General features: G+C 36.6%; 1 protein-coding gene across 1 annotated transcript in view; it reads left to right on the forward strand.

The window, feature by feature from the left end:
* Positions 1 to 21096, forward strand: part of KLHL2 (kelch like family member 2) — a 61986-nt gene that overhangs the window by 35700 nt on the left and 5190 nt on the right. Inside the window, exons 5-12 of the mRNA XM_082482571.1 lie at positions 2541 to 2703; positions 13150 to 13259; positions 14702 to 14818; positions 15849 to 15998; positions 16922 to 17039; positions 17639 to 17836; positions 18606 to 18707; positions 19648 to 19776. Of these exons, the coding sequence (XP_082338697.1) occupies positions 2541 to 2703; positions 13150 to 13259; positions 14702 to 14818; positions 15849 to 15998; positions 16922 to 17039; positions 17639 to 17836; positions 18606 to 18707; positions 19648 to 19776 (1087 nt within the window). The remainder of the gene's footprint in view (positions 1 to 2540; positions 2704 to 13149; positions 13260 to 14701; positions 14819 to 15848; positions 15999 to 16921; positions 17040 to 17638; positions 17837 to 18605; positions 18708 to 19647; positions 19777 to 21096) is intronic.

Below are 21096 nucleotides of genomic sequence, written 5' to 3' on the forward strand. Positions count from 1 at the left end.
GACTCCACAACCTCCCTGGGCAGCCTGTTCCGGTGCTCTGTCACCCTCACCGTAAAGAAGTTTTTCTGTGTATTTGAACGGAACTTCCTGTGTTCTAACTTGTGCCCATTGCCCCTCGTCCTGTCACTTGGAACCATTGAAAAGAGCCTGGCTCCATCCTCCTTCAACCCACCCTTTAGATACTTGTATGCCATAATAAGGTCTCCCCTCAGCCTTCTCTTCTCCAGGCTAAAGAGTCCCAGCTCTCTCAGCCTTTCCTCATAAGGCAGATGCTCCAAGCCCTTAATCATCTTAGTTGCCCTTCGCTGGACTCGCTCCAGCAGTTCCCTGTCCCTCTTGAACTGGGGAGTCCAAAACTGGACACAGTATTCCAGTTGTGGCCTCCCCAGTGCAGAGTAGAGGGGGAGAATGACCTCCCTCGACCTACTGGCCACACTCTTCCCTATGCAGCCCAGGATTCCATTGGCCTTTTTGGTGACAAGGGCACATTGCTGGGCCATGGATAATTTACTGTCTACTAGGACCCCCAGATCCTTCTCCTCAGAACTACTTCCCAGCAGGTCCACCCCTAACCTATACTGGTGCTTTGCATTCTTCTTCCCCAGGTGCAGGACCTTGCACTTGCTTTTGTTGAACCTCATTAGGTTCTTCTCTGCCCAGCTCTCCAGTCTGTCCAGGTCACGCTGGATGGCAGCACGGCCCTCTGGGGTGTCAGCCACCATACCCAGTTTGGTATCATCAGCAAACTTGCTGAGGATACACTCTGTCCCCTCATCCAGGTCATTAATGAATATATTAAACAAAATTGGACCAAGTATTGACCCCTGAGGGACACCACTGGTTACAGGCCTCCAAGTAGATTCTGTGCCGCTGATCACAACGCTCTGAGTTATGATCAGCTGCAGCAGTCTGTGTATCTCACGGCAGTCACGTTTGTGTGTTTTCCTTCATTTCTCTTTTATTAAAAGTAAACCCTTGTTAAATATATAATCCTTCTGTTTTGCTGTCTACACTGATAGTCAAATGTGTAAAACAGAGGCTATATTGGGTTACCGCTTCAAATTAGTGATTAATATCTCGAGGAACAGAAAGATGGTTTACAAGCAGGCTTCATATATGGCAGGCTGAAGAGAGAGGAACAGCCATAAATAATAGGAGTGGGACCAAAAAATGAGCTTTAAAGCAGACATTAGCTTTACAAGGTTCTATCACCTGAAATCGTTTTTGTTTTAGTTTGGGTCATAATTGTTAGTTTTATTTCAAGGAAAAAAAAGTCTAAAGAGTAAACAATAACAGTAGCTCTTTAGAAGCCAAGTAGATAGACGCTTACAAAGATGATGGCAAATATTTGATTCTACAGACAATTGCAAACATTAAAACTTTTTCCAAAGACCAATTCTGTAGAAGCATATTCTGCAGCTTTCATGTAGTAAGTGTTACACAGGTTTCTAAACTGGTTTACTCTGCTTTTCCATCTCTCTTCATTCTTTCAGTTTTCTTCTTGTTTGACTCTTTAATTCTACCCAAGTCGTTGTTTAAATGAAAAGCATTAACAAGAGTAGTGCAGCCGTTGTCTTTGTATTTGTTGCTTGCTTATTATTGATGCAGTCCTATAGTATATGTTTTCTCTATATGTAAGTGAACAGTTGCAAGACTTCCACGTTAAAATATTGCCTGTTTTTGTCCACTGAAGATGCAAGCCAACATTAATTTCACACTTGAATGTCCTAAAATAGAAGTCTCATTAAAATAACTGTTAAAGGTGCAGAAAATGAAAATATTGTGAAGAAGAATTGTAGATAGCAGTATGGAATTTTGCTCAGAGGCACAATTATAATTCACTTAAATCTCATGTTTAAATTTTACTGGGCAAATAAAATGTTATAGGGGTTTTTTAAATTTTTCTTTACTGTTTGCTTGCTTTGTGAAAGTTGAAGGACAAGTATGTCACTTATGCTAATTCCTTACTGATATGGATTTTTAATGAGTTATAGAATATTTTATATTCTCAGGCTTTTAAATGCCTGAATTGTCATTCTTCCAAGAAGGTGACAGACTTCTTTGGAAGCTGAATTGATTCCTTACTGGAATCAGTTGCATAAAGATGCTTATTATTGATGCTAAAAATGGTACAATGTCCAGTGCTTTAATGCAAACAAGATTTACATATTCCATCATGGTCTAGAAAACTTTGATTTAAAGAAATATCTAATGCTGAAGGTTTGGAAATGAGATGTAATTATGGAGTGTTGGGAACAGTAAGGAGGGAACTTGTGAATGAATATTGGAAACAGGTTTACATGAAGTGTGAGAATTATAATCTAGGGATTGATTTCCCAGTGAACATGGTGGTAGAGACGTTGCTTGTTATTTTAAATCTTAAATCTTGGGGTTTAAGTTCTTCAGTCGCATAATGCTGAAATTTTCCTCTGTTTTAGTCTTTTAATTTTTTAATGGATTATTTTGTTTTCTTTATTGAGAATACTCTTGTATAAGCTCAGAATTGAATTGGGATATTAACCACCCGTTGCTTCTCACAGGTACTGCTCCCAGCAGCTGGTCTCTTGCAACTGCAGGATGTGAAAAGGACTTGCTGTGAATTTTTGGAATCCCAGCTTCATCCTATCAACTGCTTGGGGATTCGTGCTTTTGCCGACATGCACGCATGCACAGATCTCTTGAACAAGGCCAACACATATGCAGGCAAGTTATTATTAGTATAGTATATATATAGCTTGATACCTGTGTGTGTGGGTACACACACACGTGGGTTTCATGCCCACTCAACCCCACCCAAAGGAAACTGAATTTTATCGAGGACATTGCAGACATTTATCTTCTGACAAAGAGTGCATTTGACATGAATGTTTGTGAGAGAAATAAAGTCTCCTGGCTGGAACATAGTTATAATAAGCACAAAGGGGTGGCATCTTCATGGCTTATCAGGGCCATACAGGGTCCAAACAATTTGTAATCCAGAAAGAAGGTAGCTTGCTGTTTAAAATTTTGCACCGTCACTTAAGGGAGGAAATCAGGAAAAAATTTAAATTCTGGCAACTCTGACAAGCCAAAGTCTGTAAGAACTACATGGAGGAAGAAAGATGACAAGGACATGGGGTGTGTGTGCTATGTGTACCCCTGTACGGCACTAGCTAAGAAGCAATAAAGGTACCATAAGTATTGTTTTACCAACTTGTTTTCTGAAAATCCTACTTATCTAGCTCAAGGCTTGAAATTTCCTATTATAAAGGGTAACTGTAGTCTCTTTTGTCTATCTTGACATAAAGTAGATAGAGGTGTATTTTCTAACTAACCGTATAGCTGAACCAACAAAATTCTTCTTTCCTTTTAAAGAGCGCTTGCCATTAGATTGTTTCTTTTTTTTTTTTTTTCTGAAAAAAAAAAAAAGTTCATGGAATTCTTAATTTTATTTCTAAAAATGCATTGTCATGGTCATCTTAAAGACTGTGTTACTCATATCTGTAAAAGGACTGGCTCATGTCAAGTCTTGACGTTTTTGAAAATTAGGTTCTCATTTTGCTTGCTCTTGTGAATGAAAAAGCAATTCTAATTCTGTGCTGAAGTAACGGTAGTGTTGTATGGGAGGACAAGAGAGAATAATTATTCCCTTTTTCTTAATGCTGGTGAAGGCCTCAAGTGGAAAATGTTAAACAGAACTTTAAGACAGATGCAGACAGGCTGAAGTGAATCCAAGGAAGTCTAACACGAACATATTAAGAAAATAGATTGACCTATGACAAAGACTGTGAGAGAAGATAGTCCTTTCAGTTAACAAATGAAAAGGCTAGGAGGATGAGAAGGAATGCAAATCTTCTTGTGCATAAAAATGGCTGAGAATTAATAAGCTTAACTTGTGAGGTATTTTTTAAAGTTGTTTCATATGTTAAGGAAAAATCTAATTCTAGAAGTAACGCAGATCAGGCAAGCTGTCTGTGGAAGTTGTGGACTCTCCACTGTTAGGCAGCTGTAAAACAGCCTGGTTAGACTAACTTCTGATTTAGACTGATCTAAATCATGTCTGTGTGCAAAAAGAGATGATTTTAAGTTCTTTCTAGCTTACATTTCTGTGATTCTGTGAAGGCTAAAATCCTTTTTTTTTTTTTTTTTTTCCCTTTATATTCCAATATTTTCTGCTACTGGAAACTGATATACATGTAGTTTCAGAGAAGGTATTACTAAATTGGTAATTTTTAACATAATGGATTAAAACCTTGCTTGACTCCTTTTGATGCCAAGAAAGGTTGCATAATGTTGGTTAATAAAAAGTAAACAAAACATTGTGTAAGCTGGTAAGTTTGTAGCATGAAAATGTAAGCAAAACTAAGGCTTTTTTAATTTGTTCAAATAGCAATGATCTTACCGTTCTTTTGTGTGTAGAGTGCCTTGAGGTCTTGATGTTTGAGTTGAGACTGAAGACTTAACACTCAGGAATTACTTTTTACTGAAAGCTTTTTGTAGTGGAAAAAGTCCCTCCTTTTTTATAGGCTTTGACTTACTAGCCAGTAAAGTAGTATATTTTGATTAGAGCTTTGGCAGTGAATATTCAGAGAGTTGGACAAATTTGTATGGAAATTCAGAAGTCACACATTGTCAGAGGTTGAGAGTGACTCTCAGGTATGCCTCCTCACATGCCGCTTGCACTAGTTGCCCAGTCACAGATCTTTTCCTGGCTTCTCAGTGTCTCTTGGATGTTTCATTTCTACTTCAGGTTCAACAAAACTGAATTGCTTTCCATCGAATCATCTTTGCCTTCTCCCTGTCTTCCTCTGTCACTGGTGACTTCAGTGTTTTCCCAGTCATTCCGGTTCGTAAACTTGACAAAGTAACTTTAACTCTCCTCCGTAATTTTTTCTCAACTACTCTGTTGTGTGTTCCTCTTTCATTTCTTCCCGTCCTACCAAATGTGCTCTACATCATGTTTCCCTTTTGCTGAAATGTAAATTTCTCTCTGCCATAACATCCTCTCTGTTTGCTAAGGTCATTTTACTATTTCTGCAATATTCCTTTTCCGCTTGGATCAAATTCCAACCTCTCATCCTTGGCTTTTCCAGTTCATCAGAATTACCCTCACTTGAATCTTTTATTTCATATCTCTCTCTACTACTTTTGTGATTGGAACTGACCTTCTCTTTCCTCCTTAATCAAACCACCTTCCATTTCTGTCAGATTCCTCCAGAAAGCACTTTCCTCGTCTATGCTTCCCTTTTTGTCGTTGTATTCTTGGAGTCCTGCTGGCCCATACCACAAGCTGCCAGCTCAACTCCTACTGTGTTTTTGCTGTATCTGTGTGGTGAATTTTAAAGCAATGCACACTCTGTTCTTCTCTTGAGATAAATATGCTGTGCATAGTCATGGTGTGAGCTGCTTCATTGCATTGCACTCTCTGTGCTGCCTTCCTTAATCCCTAGCACTCTGTCAGGCTTAGTACAAGACCAATACAGAAAACAGAATTAAAAATTAAATATCCTGATAAGGCCGCAGAAAAAAATCGTATGATTGTATTGCTTTTCATAACTTTTTTAAAATGTACAATGACCAATTAGCATCATTAACAATTAGTACAGACTTAAAACTGAAGATTTCCCTGAAATAGAGCACGAAGTGCTTTAAATTATGTGTCTAGGTCCAAATAATAGGCTTTTTATTGCCTTGAGTACTTTTAGAACTCATAAAAAGAAGGATTTTGATGAATGCTTTCAGTTGCCTTAATTCCTAGAAAATCTGTTTTCTGGTATAGATTCCACCCTCCCACCCCTTTCCAGGAGATTATAGTATCTCTATCAAGAACGGATGTTTCAGGAAAAAAGAGAAATGCAGCAAATTCATATGATGAGTTGTCTGTCAACAGAATCCTTGGTTGCTGACTTAAGTGTGAAACTAAGGTGTACAAATCAGCCATACTCAGAAGTTTTTAGTCTAGTGAAATTGTATTCAAATTAATTATATATGAATTTAAAAAAATTTGAAAAGCTATTCAAGTCGTTTTTGAAAGTACTAGTTTGTGTAATGTATACCTTACTCGAAGTTGTAATGCATATGTGACTGAATGACTTTGTGATAACTGTACTTAGACTATTATGCAAAACATTTTAATGAAATCTTTTTGTCTTTGAGTAATATAATATCAAATCCAAAAAGCTATTATAGTTTTGACCTTTTATGCAATAGGAAGCAAGGCATACATTTATTAACTGAGTTAATGTTCAGATATTTAATGTTTTAGGGAACATATTTTGATATAGTGGTTGCTTACTTTTGAATTTTAAATTATTTTTTTCCAAATTCTATTCTGACTACACCTGAGTAACTTCTCAACTACTTCAGTTACTTCTAAACATTCTTGGTTCAATTTAGTAGTTGAAGCTAATATTTATGTAGATTAATTTCTAGAAATATGAAATCTAAGAATCTGGCAAGACCTTGAGTACACTATTGGTTAAATGTGTTTGAGAGCACAGGAACCGTGTCCAACTTGTAACCCTCCCTCTCTGGGTCATTTTGTTCAGGCATCCTTTGCTGTGCTCAGAGAGACTCTGCAAGCAGGAGGCAGACAAGTGAAAAGGAGAAGGAAGCTATTTGTTGGTCCTAGCGGGGACTTGCAAGCTACAAGGCTGAGCACCGGCGTGCTCAGTACTCCTGGTAAAAGCACCCAGGGAGGAAGGGTTGGCCTTCATTTCTTGTTGGAACAGTCTTAGATCATCAGTCTTGCTGGATTTATGTCTGCTGACTCCCTGTTTTTCTTCTGTACAGTTTTATACGTTTTCAGGTCAATGTTTTTCCTCTTGAATTTTCAAGCTTCTTTACTGCCTGTATCTCAGCCATCATAGCTTCTTTTTCCCCCTGTTCTTATCTCAAATGGCTCTTTGTACTTTGTCAAGGCTCTTCCTTACAACTGAAAATAAATTCTCAAAAGTCTGAGCCAAGGATACATGACTGTGCCATTTCAGAATCAGGCCTTGTATCAGACAGCTGAACTCTCAAGAGCAGATATTTCAGGATTAAGGCTCTAGAAACTAGAATGAGTACAGAAGAGGATTATTAGATTGAAAAAGCAGTGAAAATATTTCCCCGCTGGAGAAAATGAAAAGCATTTTGATGTTTAGCTTCTCCCGGTCTTTATTGTGTTACACTGGCTATTTTATATTTAGGAAAAAGAGGCAGGGAGATACGTCTGCTAAGAGACAATGATAGCATAAAACCAGATGGATGCTGATGTAGATCAGAAGTTATTAGAAGAGTGAAACTCTGGAACTTCCTTCCAGTGGGAGGAAAAAAACTAACTTTCATTAAAATTGGAGCTTCATAATCCTGTGGTGGAGTTGGTCCTCTTGTAGCAGAGATTTCTATAATTTAGGAGAGTCATTTATATGCATCTATGATGCCTGTGGAGAGATCTGAAAATAGTGGACAAGTGATACAGATCACTTGGAATGAGCTTCTGTTGCAATTAAACTTTCTGAGATGCTCCCCGTTCTCATGATGTTCCAGAAAGCAGTCCTGCTCTGGGTCTATGTACAGAGCCAGCGACTATGTACAGCTGAGGCCTCTCATCCTTCTCGTGTGAGGATTCCTATGAAGAGTATGTGGCATGAGCGCTGCTAGTCCATTCTCAGTTTTAGTCTGGGATACATCTTACATAGTCTTAGAGGATGTTCACAAAATAACAATTTTTCCTGAGAATATGGTGCATTTTATAGTTGTCATTATGTACAACCTGAAGATAGATTGGTAAAGTCTTTTAAAGAAGAGGGGTATGGCATCTTCCCCTAGAGAGACACTTGCTCAGTGCTTAGGCCTTGACATATTTCTTAGTTTTAACCAGTTTTTTTCTTAGTTTTAACCAGTTTTAACCATAGGCCAGTATGGGGTTTGGAAACATTGGATTACCTGTGGAAGAAGCATCTTTTGAGGACCAGCATTACAGAGCAAACCCTCTTGGCTTTTAGCATCGTGCTGAGGAGATATTGAAGAAACTTCTGTTAGGGAATCTTAGCATGTGTTGTGAAGCAGGGATTACTGTGTTCTACTTAACTGTGGGATACAGCGTTCTTTATTCTGGTGCTCTGAGTCTAAAACTTTGAGCCTTGACTAGGCTTGGAAGCATGCATGTCTTCTGTAGACTATTCTTGTGTACATTCGTATGCATGAGATTGAAAGGACGTAGTTAGCAGAATCGTTCTTACGATTCTATTCTGAGTAGCAGCGTCTGTTGCTACGCTTCTGTTACCTTGGCTGCTAGGAATTTCATGGTGTTCTCAAAAGCAGTTATTTAAGCATAAAATTGACAAGTAAATCTGATTTAAAAAAAAAAATTATTCTGCAATGTTTAGCTTCTGCTGGTTCTCTAACTAGCAGAGCTTGTATCTATCCCTCTTTAATAAGGCTGGGTTTCTGCTTGACCTTGTTAGGCCATCAGCAAAGACCTTTTGTCCCAAGCCAAAAAAATCACAATGTGGCATTGTGAATTGAAGCAATAATTTAGAAAACTAATTCTTGCTAACTATTTTTGTTTCATCTTCTTGCGAAATTGTCATTGTTCTTTCAATTGAACGTAAGACATGTATTTCCAAGCTCCCATGCTCCACATTGCTCTAAACCAAAAGGTTATCAGTTCAGAAAGAAGCTAAATTTCTGGAAAGTTCCAGCTGTTTTTAGAGCATTATCACATCAGAAAGGTGCAGATACTCCATTTAGTTTATTAAAAAATATCATCATCTATTTTGTGTAACAGAAATAGTTGGCCTAAACCAGACAAAAGATACTTATGAGAGTCAATATATTTGATTGTGATATTTTATTTCACACGCTAATATACATTAGATTACTGTCATGAAACGATCTAGGGAATATGAGGGTTTTTTCTCTTTTTTCCAGCTGCAGCCTCTGGCACTAATAAGCTCTGGCCTGTTTTTCTTACTTGTTAATGTGGCTTTGGGAAGATCTTTGGGAGAAGATTTCTGAAAGTGTACAAAATGTTAAAAAGATTTCTGGAAACGGATATTAAGTGTCATCAGCTGCTCGAATACCTCAGAAAATGACTGAAGCCTATTAATGATGGAACAGAAATTTAGGCAGTCTTTAACAATGTCATACACTGACAACAGCCATGATCATAAAACAAAAATTAGAAGATTGGTTACAGGCTTTTATTTTTGGCCACCATGATTCTCTGACAGGTTTTTTTAATTTGAAGGAACTTCAGCAGACCTTTGCTTCTGTATTTGTTTATTCCATTTAGTAAAGATAATTAAGCCAGAGAAGTTCTGACGTAGTTGTATAAATAAGTGAAATTGTGTTTGTGAATTAATCCACAAATGTTTATAGCATAAAATGTCCTGTGCTGATTTCAGATGTAGCTTTCCTTCCAGTGTTATAGAAAAATATAAAATTAGCATCAATATCTTTATGGCCAGCAAGACTATGTGTCTTTTGGATAGAAGAGGTAGGTCAAGCACTTACTGCTGCTGCATGTATGCGTAATATACAAATATACAGATTCATAATGAAAAATACCAAAAAGTGGTACATTTACAGCTTTCTGTGCTCTCCATACTGGCATCGTTTATTGTACTTCCAAAGATTTTGTTACTAGCCCCTTTCATGTTGTTAAGAACTTCCTTTTTGTCCTTTTAGTTTGTCCCTGAAGCTGGAGTCCCATCCTACTGGTACAGGGCAGACGAGGACAGATCTTTAGCTATTCAGATAGAAACTGTCTCTGTCGGTTGCAAAAATGTGAAAATCTGTTTTTCATATGCAATTGGAACAGATATTTTAGAAATGTTCTAAAATGGAAAGGATTTTTTTTTAAAGGCAGATTTTAGTTTTGATAATAAAGAAGTAGGATTCTACTTGCTTAGGAAGTGGGAATTTGGGAGCCAGGCCTCTGCAGCTCCTAAGCCAGCTTGTTTCCAGGCTGCCTGACTCTGGAGCCAGCTGGCTTCAATGTCTGGGTAAAGTGGCAAGATGCAGGGGCAGGATTCCAATACAAATTTGTCAAAGTTGTACACTGTGTGGAAAGTTCCGATTTGGAAAAAAATATGTATTTTATTCTCTCTGAAAACTCCCGGCCAGATAGTTCTATCTGTCTGCCCATCTAGGAGATGTTCACAAAGAAAGAAGTATGTTACCTAATGCTACAAATAAAAACAAAGCTAATTTATAATTTTGCACGGGTCAGATGCGTGAAATATTTAGTCTTGTCATAAGTTTCATGATGTTTGATGTTAATATCTCCAGATTATTGATGCTGATATCCTCCTTGTTAAAAGGAAGCAAAAAGTTCGAATTTCATAAGCATTATTTTTATATATAATAAAATATTGCCTTCTGTCTTCAACACTTGAACAGCTTTAGCTAAATTTTCATTGACAGACTTAATTGGTGTTTTTGCATTTCCTTGTTCTTTTTCAGTTTCTAATTATTTTGAATAATCCATTTAGCTTTAATTTCAATTGGCTTCTGCCAAAAGATTATCAATCAGTTAAAATGGTCTCCTTGACAACAAGAGATCTCATTCTCAAGAGACAAGTGATTTGACCTTACCTCTTTTTTTGATGACTAAAATTTATATAGCAACCTACTCTCTCTTTTTCTGTGATTCATTCAGTTGAGGATTTGTTTCCAGGTGTTGCTTGAGAACCTGAGCCTGTAGCTATTGACCGAGTAGTTTGTTTTAATTTCTCCTTTTTTTCCACTCTTCTTTCTTCGCTTGGCCCCATGTCTTATTTTATGCTTTAAGCACAGAAGCTAAAATCCAGTACAACAGTCTTAGTTTTTGTTGAAGTGCTGTCTATTTTTGTCAGATTTTCTTCTACTGTTCTCTTCCTAGCATGAAGACAGAAGACAACATCATTTTCCTTATATTACTTTGAAAATTCTCAACTTTCACTGTTAGGGGCTGGATGTCTTCCTATTTAGAGCATGTCATAAATCTAAATCAACTTTTTAAAAATCGAAGGCTTTTGTATACGAGTCTTTAAAATCAACTGGATATTTCCAGTTTATGAAGTATGTCCCATTGGATGTGATCCACCATTGGATCAGCTTTCTCAAGGGAAGATAAAGGCTTCTGGACCTCAGATTTGCTTGAAATTAGTGTTGCTTTCCCTTTCTGCTTCCTTCTTAACTCAACTTCTGAGTAGTCAGATATGCTGTTTTGTGGCCCTGTCACTTGAAATTTGGAGTTTATCATAAAAATAACTTATGCAAATTACCTTACTCAAATTCTGTTTGCCATATGCAAATAGTAAAATTTATTGGATACTTATTTCAATAAGTGTACCTCAGAAAATTCTACTTCAGCTCAAGAAACTGCATATTTGTTGTCTGGAAAGCAAACAGACATAAGGATTTGTAAGGAGTGGAAAAGTAATGGTGGTGTTATAAAATTCAATAGTATTTCTCCTAATTCTTTCTCTCCCATTGCCTGAAACGTGGCAGGAAATACTACGTGTCCATCATAAGAGAATGCTGCAGAACTGGAGGGACTTGTAGCGATGATGATTGATTGCATGAATGAAAGCCTGGTAGGATGCGGGACTAAAAAGGCAAGGAGGACTGTCTACTTTAAATAGAGATGGAGGCTAGAAAGGGATATAGAATAATGAATGATTTTGAGTAGACAGGTTGTGGCTTTCCCTATCATCGTATTCAGCATTAGAACACAGGGATATTAATTGGAAACTTATTAATGGTAAACTGGGTGGTAAATTTAGATGTGGGGCTTTTTGTTCAATGAGACTGTGGTAGTATTACTATAGGAAGGTATTGAAGTCAAGGAATTCAAGGATTCAGGATTCAAGGGAACTGGACTGTATCTCACTGAACTCATTGTTTAGTAAAATGTGGTTATAGTAAAATATCCTTCTGGTTACCAGTGGCCTAAACCATGACATAATGAGACCTTTATGGAGGGAGGTTTTATTATCATACTTTTCATTTATATTCTTGGACTTTTGTCTGAAGCAACTTGTGCTGCCCATTTCAAGGAACGGGATGTTGAACTAGATAAAGGACAAGAATTATACTGTGTTAGATTTATCTTTTTATGCTCTCTAATCTTTAGCACAGTGCGAAAAAGCTGTTGTACCGTGCAAAATTGACCTGAACAATCTAGACTTCTTGATCTGGAAGCATTCAGCATTCTTTAACTTTTTTTAACAGCTTAAGACAGTTTGTCAAGCATGGGGTCTTAACTATAGTAGCACTAGTGGAGTGATAGAAAAGGCTTTAAAAAATTCTTTAGTTTGAATATCTTTGACCTTTTTCTACTTATTCTAATTTTGAGTGAATTCTTAAATTCCCGGTAACAGTTGTCCCTTCTAAATTCCGTTAAGAATAGCTGAAGAGAGGAAAAATAACAGTTAAGTGGATGGAGCTACTTTTTAAGCAACTGAATGGCTTAAAAAACAATCTTAAGGAAGGGAGAGGACAACTGAATAACTGAACAACAACTTGCTAAAGATACGTGCTTTATGTTAAAAGAAATGTCTGGTTCTGCAACTAAAACGTTAAATTTTGTCAGTTTTGTTTACTTTGAGGCATTAAAAAAAAACCTGAGGAAAAATTACACACCTATGTGTTGTAGAGATTGTGATATGTAATTTTTTACGACCTTGGAGATGCTCTGAGAGGTGCAACAGGATCCAGACTTGTTTGATTTGACCTACATTAGACTGCAAAACTGCTGGTTACTTCTATGAATCAGCCATTGATCATGTTGAACTGCAGGTTTAAAACATGTTTGTCAACACATACAGAGCATATTCTTTTTCTGGAATCTTTTTTTCTGTATTTGTGTGTACAAAGATAGCAAAGTGAGATTCAAGTAATTGTCAAGGACAAGTACTGAGATGAAGCAATGCTGAAAATGTTAAATTGCTGCGATTTCTACTTTTAGTATAATGTGTTCTAATATTTCAATTATTTTAAAGAATCTTTAATTATAAAAACTGTTTGAGACCAAACTTTAACCTATATAAAATGTTTTAAGTTAAGGTATTGCTTCTAGATATGATGAAAGAGGATGCATACAGTGTTGTTTTCCTCTATATTTGCTCTGCTGCCTTAATGCTTGTTGTGGGATACAATTTGCACTGTATGTTAGAGTACTTCTTTTCCTCCAAACAGAACAGCACTTCTCTGATGTCGTACTTAGTGAAGAATACCTCAATCTTGGTGTAGAGCAGGTGTGCAGTCTTATATCCAGTGACAAACTCACAATTGCCTCAGAAGAGAAGGTAAGACCATCTGTATCCCAGTAATCTATCCTTTTGGATGAGAGAGCGAGCTTGCTCTTACTGCACTTGTACGCTTCTCTGGATGCATTCTTTGTTTCCTCAATGAAATTAGGCATGCATTGTGCTCATGTTTAAAGGGTTTTCCCCAAAAGTGCTAAGGATTTTACCCAAAAGCATTGTCAGTCTGATGATGAAAATTAATCGCAACTCTTAAAAATCCTCAAACTGTATTAAATCACATAACCCTTTGTTCTTGAAAAAAAAAAGGGAAACAAAATTAAATAGAAATTCATTCTTCTATCTTCAAGCAGAACAAACACAACACATGCTGTGTCACATACACAGGAGTTTGGTTTACCAAGGGATAAATAACTCAAAAGTTGTAATTTGAACAAGTATATGCCATCTACTAACTTTAACGTGAGCAGTCCCACAAAGGTATTATAACTCTGTATGTATATGTGGGCTGTTTAGCCTAACTGAACAAGTGTGGCTTGCAGAGGAGATGGCTTGGTATAACCGTACTTGAGTTTAAGTATGCGTTGGCTGACCTTTAGCTAGATCTCATTCTTTTAAAGCCATTTTTGAAACTTCAGTGAGCCCAGTACACCTCTTTGAACCTCTAATGGCTTTCAGGGTGTAGATATATTAATTTTGAGCTTTTGAATCCAGTTGTGATCAATTTAAAATATTTTAGTTATTCTTTTTTCCAAGGACTATATAGGTGTACTAACACCTCTGTTAAAACGATGCTAAATTGTATTCAGAAGCGCATTTGCCTACTGATTTATATGGCTAGGTAGTATTTTGTGTTAAAACCTTTTTGAAACTTTAAATCCAAGAACTATATGCTTAAACTGCAACTAGCAAAGTAACGTTGCTGTTCCCATAATACCCTGAAGATCCGGATCTATCACTTTGATACATGTGATGCTGCTTCTGTGGAGTATAATTGAGGTTTTAACGCCCTAGTGTATGCTGAGCTCCTGTGCAATAGAGGAGAAACTAGGCTTGGGATTGCTTCTCCTAGTAAGGCTCAGTGATGTTAAGTCGTTTGAATGATGATGTGACAGGTCGATTTTCCAAGAAAGGAAGAAAAGTACGAGGATTGTAATATTCCTGCTGCTGTGTTGTTTGTTTACCTACCTAGTTTTATTGAATTCTCAGTGTCAATGAAATTACTGTGTGCATATTGTCAATGTAGTGCAGCTATCCTTGAAACACCAGTAGCAGTAGAGGAGTGATATAAAAAGAGACTGGCTACTGCATCTTCAGAATTTTGTAGTGGGTAAATATGGAAATAATGGGAGCTGTAACTGCTGCCATCTTTTCTCAAATTAGGAATTTTAGTATAAGCAAAAACTGTTTATGGAGGCACACTGATATTTTCATACTACTGAATTTATAAGTCAAGGGACTTGCATTTGTTTGTTTCCTGGAAGGTGTTTGAAGCAGTAATAGCATGGGTAAACCATGACAAAGATGTAAGGCAGGAGCTAATGGCACGCCTGATGGAGCATGTTCGGCTGCCTTTGCTGTCCCGTGAATATTTAGTTCAGGTAAGCAAAAAGGAATACTAATTCTTCTGCATGTGAACATTTCAGTTTCTTTTTTTTTTTTTTTAATGCCAGATGGATAACTTTAAATTTAAACAACAGTGTAATGTAGTGTGTTACTGATAGTAAAACAAAGACAGCCACCATTACATATGCACGTGCGTACACACACAGAGTCAAATGAGGGACTGCCACATAGAAGATACCACATATAAGTAATTTGTCTGGCTGACTATTTGTCATGCTACACTAGTAACCTGAATGATTTAATTATCTGAGATCTGGTTAGCTTTAATTTTTAATATCATATTTGATACCATGCTTCTTTTCATAACTGAATTTTAAATTTCAGAATTGAATCTATTGTTTAAGTTGGTTAGGACTTGCTAACAAAGGAAACATTTCTTTACCTGGTTCAGATATAGTACATTTTTTTCAAATTGTGTAAGATCATTTTGAATATTTACATGCCAGGTCAAATATTTAAGATTGAAAATATCAGTTTGCTATTAGCATTGGTTAGTAGGTGTAGTTGTAGTAGCAGGTTGGTAGGTGTTTATTTTAGAAATTCTGGTTTTGTGATATGAATTTCCTCCACTTTGTGTGGGCTGTTTTGGTGTTGGTCTTTTTGTTTTGCTTTTGTGGGTTTTTATGTTTTGTTTCGCTGTTGTGATTTCTTATTGTTGTGGTGTGGTTTACTAGTTTGTTAAATTCTTCTACCCCACTCCCCTCTTAAAGTGTTCTGTACTCTCTGTATTTGAAAGAAGCAAGAAATGTGCTTGTTAGAGAGGAAGTGATTTACCTTGCCTAATGCTGTTTCTTCTACTTATTAATTAAGAGAATCCATTGGGTTTTTTTCAGTGACTGCATATTGCCTTGACATAAATTCATGTCTAACTGTGGTTAAACTACAATCTAAAAAATCAGAGTAGTCTGCATTTGTGTGATATAACACAGGCTCTATTATATTTCAGATTACTTGTTTTACTTCCTTAACATGCTCAGACCTTGTTAAACTTCTATTAATAAACAGAGAGTTGAAGAAGAAATATTGGTTAAGAACAGCAGTGCTTGTAAAGATTACCTCATTGAAGCTATGAAGTATCACTTGCTGCCAACTGAGCAACGAGCACTGATGAAAAGCACTCGAACGAAATTGAGAACACCCGCTAGCCTTCCAAAAGTAAGACCCTTATTTTTCCAATGTACTTATTTCTTCCAACTCCACTTTAACAGATTTCATGAGAACATGACCATCGCTTGTAGTATTCCAGTAAAAATTTTTGTACTACAATTCTTCATCACAAAAATATAACAAGTGATTAGCTCTATACTCCATGTTACTTGATGTAGATGTTTTAGCCTCCCACTTACTCCCTCCATGGCCTCCCCCTGCCCTTACAAAAAAAAAAAAACCAAACAAACCTTTTTTTTGAAAGTTCTTCAGTGTTTGAGAAATATACAATTATAGGCCTGGTGTTAGAGAGGAAGTAAGCCTGTTTCCTTAAAAAATGCATCAAAAAAAAAACCCTAACAAAGTTGGGGCATTTCTTCAATTTTTAGCTAAATATAGTATTTTTTTCATTTTAGAAGAAGAAAATTGAACAAACATCAGGTATTATCTTCTTTCCAATGAAGTAAAGAAGTTTTCTCATAGTACTGTTATGCCAACTGCAGTAATGGAATAGGAGGAGATTCCATTCAGCAGATATAGCACGTTTCTCTCAAAGGAACCAGATAAGGCTGTTCTGTGATGGATGATCACAGTTCCATTGAACTGATGTTGAATTCCCATACTTGAGGTCAGAGTAGGGTGTGAAGATACAGCAGCATCTGCCCCATCCTTGGGAGCTCTACCTAGACTCTAATTGCTTCCTGCTTTTCTATCTCAGATATTTCCTCTGGACACAGTGATTACAAATTGCATGTGTGTTCAAAAAAAAAAAAAGTAATGAATTTTGCCTAGTTTGCAAGACTCAAATTTCTTATTTAGGAGTGCTGTCCTTTAATTCTCGTACAGAAGCTTGTTTTATTTTTTAACACTTTTTTGATATTTCACGTACTCTCATATATGCAGTTAATAATTAAATATTATCTCCCTTTTAGTTGATGATGGTAGTTGGAGGACAAGCACCAAAGGCAATTCGCAGTGTTGAATGCTATGATTTTAAAGAAGAACGCTGGCATCAGGTGGCTGAATTGCCTTCCAGAAGATGTAGAGCGGGTAAATGATGCCTATTTTTTCTTGCGGTTGATAATGCTTCAGAAGTTAGGTGTGCGAATAAAGCTTAGTATGTTCTTTGGAACAGTACTAAAGATATTTATCTGAGAAGGGCTAAGCCTTGATCATCCTTAAAATTCAAGTTACTTGCTAATCTGGGACAATACAAGTTTAATAACTTGATTTTATTTGTCCTTCAGTTTGTAATCTCTAGAATAAACTGCTTTATTACCTCCCACGGATACAGAGGATAAATAAATTTAAATATTACTTCATTATGAGTAATTTTACTATTAAAATATCCTATTATTATTATTAAATGAGATGAAGAATGTGAAAATGTGATCCTGAAGCAGCTGAGATACCAAAGCAAGGAGAAATTCAACATGTATGATATTCAGAAGTGAGCTATTAGTATCAAAGAGTCAGAACTTCTAGTGCTTAATCTGAATGAAGTGTGGCTCTAGGACTGTGTCAAAAGCCTGACAGTGTAGTGAGTACTGTAAATTGTGTCAAGTATCTGCATGCTTAGGACAGTACGGAATAAAATTAATTGACAAAGACTAAAAGGCTCATCTTTCCTCCCCATTTCCCTGCTCTAGGAATGGTGTATATGGGAGGCATGGTTTATGCTGTTGGTGGTTTCAATGGTTCTTTGAGAGTTCGCACAGTAGATTCCTATGATCCGGTGAAGGATCAGTGGACAAGTGTTGCCAATATGCAAGACCGGAGAAGCACACTGGGAGCAGCTGTATTAAATGGCCTTCTTTATGCTGTGGGAGGATTTGATGGGAGTACAGGTATTTTTGCCTTTACACACTGCTGATTAGTGTGCCAGTTTGGCTATTCTTGACATAACCATATCAAATTTGAATGTCTCTTTCTGGTAGCTGTGATGGAACCAAGCATGAGGGTAGCCTGGCATCTTGTGGTGTGGAATGTGCTTTAGTGGTCACATCCTCCTCCCTGAACAGTGGACTGTTTGCACCTGTCTCAGAGTTTAGGCTTAAGGATTAGTGAATCTTTGACAAGTTCCCTTTAGTGTTCCTTCTATAGTCAGAGTCCTTAACTCATGGAAGAAGTGAGCAGAAAACTTACCTGGTCTGTGTTGTCCTTTTTGCATATGAAATATACCTCTGCACTTTGATGTAGTGTAAATAGTATTACAAACAGCTTTCTCTGACCGGTGGGAAGGCTTTGGACATACACTGTTTGTTCTCTTCACAGATGCACAAAACCATTTGTGCAGAGATGATCCTTTTCCTTAATAACTATTACTGAAGCTTATGTAGGAGAGAGAATTGTGATTTAATTAGAAAGAAAGAAAAAAAATCCAGGGAAGAATTTTTCAGATTTCCACAAAAGCTTTCATTGATTTACCAATTTTCAGACACTAAGAATGGGTTGACTGTAATTGGCTATCTAAAGGACATCAGTTGTGCCTTTTGCACAGTAGTTAACACTTCTTAAAATGAAATAATTTGAATTTTCAAATATGAAGAATTTTCCAGAAGGTAGACAGTATGTTGCACCTAGATTTATAGAGAAAATATTATATTGTCTTCATAGGTTTATCATCAGTCGAAGTTTACAACTTAAAGACTAATGAGTGGTTTCACGTAGCTCCAATGAACACAAGGAGAAGTAGTGTTGGTGTAGGTGTTGTTGGAGGTAAGCTGACAAATGATATTAAAAAGAAAAGGGGGGGAAATTGAATCATTTACCCTACTACCTTTTCTCGCTTTTGAAAACATACTTCAGGTTTTTGCTCAACCTTGTAATTCAAATGGTATGAACAATACATAATCATTCTACTATGTTTTTACCAGCTTTTAGCATAGTTGTTTTAAATTTTTTTTCAGAGTTTCAACTGTGCCTGAGGCCAACCAAGGAAAAGCTCGCTAAGCATGCATGCTCTAGGTTATGCATGTCAGCAAAGCTAGAGAGCCCAATTACTGAAGTGAGGACCTACTAAATTGACCTTTAGTGATATAGCACTGCAGTATTGTCAGCTCTGTTATCTGTGACTGACTTTGCTGGTTGCACACTGGGGATGATCTCAAGGATGATCTCTGAGAAACTGCTGACTTTCAAGTCAGCTTAGTGGTGAATAGCTTGGATGTCGCTTGGACAATGCAGACCTGGGCTTGCTCTTGGGTCTTAAAACACTTTAAGGTGTGTGTTTAAACTGCATAGGAACTGCTGCTGTTTCTGATATGAAAATGGAGACTGTACAAGTGATTTTCAGCTGAATTTTTGACATTTCTAGGAAGCCTATTTGCAAGCTTCCAATGTTGGACATACTTGAATTAGCTTGCTTTTGAGCATTTCTTAATTAAAAATGGATAAAGCACCTTTGTATTTCAGCTGGGCAATTCAAAATATTTTGATTCATGTTGTTCTTGTTAGATACTGGCTGCCTTTTACATCCTAACAATGACAAGAACTATAGTGTACTATCTTAAACTATTTAAGAAATAGAAACCCAATAACTGATTGATGACAGTTACTGATCAATAGCTAATTCAGAGAATGACTTCCCCTCAGCCTGTGTACCTGTGTAGTCTGTGTGCATTAGAAATTTGTAGGTTTCTGTTGGTTACCCTTCTAGGTAAACTGTATGCTGTTGGTGGCTACGATGGGGCATCACGTCAGTGCCTTAGTTCAGTAGAATGCTATGATGCTAATACAAACGAGTGGACCTACGTTGCAGAAATGAGCACTAGACGGAGTGGAGCAGGTAAGTGGACAAGAACCAACTGTCCTTGTAAAAGTGAAAAAAATTCATGGTTTTAAAATGTATCTAAAAAATATAAAAGGTAAGCTAAAGTCTGGGTCTAATGCAATGTGTTAGTCTTAGATGCCTATATATTGCAGGTTATAAATACAAAATTGTCCTACAGAATAAGGGTCAGTCTGTTAATAGTAAATATCTTCCCTTGCTTTTTCATACTTTTCATATTCTTCTTCTTCCCATAACAACTGATGATTTTAACATACAGACTAATATGCATGGATTGTGACAATTTAATATCACCTTAATACTGAAGTATCAAAATCTAGATGCCCAGGATGAAAAAAAAAAAGGTCATTTTTTCAAAGATGTCTCTTTACCAGTGTAAGACTGTTTCTTCTAATAGTGTTTTCAGGCTGACTTTATGTGTGAACTATGACTAGATTTCCACCTCTTCGGAGGACTCGTTCTGCATTCTGATTCACTGCAGGAAATTTTGTCCTTGTTCATTCTTAATTTTGTATTAGTGGTTTCATCCTATTAGTTCCACTTATCTACCCTTTGTTTCATCTTCAGTAATTCTTCTCATCACCTGGTGTTTACATCCTTTGGATATGTATAGGCTACATGTTATCCCTCCTTATCGTTTAGCCAAGGTATATCCATTTATTTCTTTATAATCTTAAAAATCCCTTCTTTATTTTTTCATGGATTTTTTTTTCCTTTTTGAAATTCTGAATATGTATATTCCTCTTTAAAGACATCAAAAGTGCCTGTGGTATTCCGCTTTTGTTTAATGAAATGATGCTTCCACAGCTCCAAATTGACTTTAGCATTTTCATTATCTATTTATATTATGGACTCAAATCTCATTTACTGTTCACTGTCCTCTATTTGTCTTTTGGTATTTCAGGTTTTTTCAACTCGCAGAAGTTGTTTTATTTCTCTAGATGCATTCCCATGGACTTTTTCAAGTCAAATTGCATGATATTACTTTTCTACGTTTATTTTTTTAGTTGTTTAAGTCACTTTTTTGCCAAGTACTCAATCGTGCTTTTTAGCAACACCCTTCAAATATCTACTGGTGATTGCATTAATGTGCTTCATAATTGGAAGAGATGTTGCTACAAATAAAACTGGATGGACTTCTAGTATGCTCAGCAGATGATTAATAGTTATCCCAACTTTTCGTCTTGCCTTCCATTATTCTTTAATAAATCTGAACAGTTTTTAATCTGCATAATGATGTTTAAATTAAGTCCAAATTATTTGAAAAGAAATATATAAAAGTATTGAAATCATTACTGAAATTAAGATATTTAGTTT

The sequence above is a fragment of the Vanellus vanellus genome (assembly GCF_965231255.1).
Source record: "Vanellus vanellus genome assembly, chromosome: 4".
Classification (NCBI taxonomy): domain Eukaryota; kingdom Metazoa; phylum Chordata; class Aves; order Charadriiformes; family Charadriidae; genus Vanellus; species Vanellus vanellus.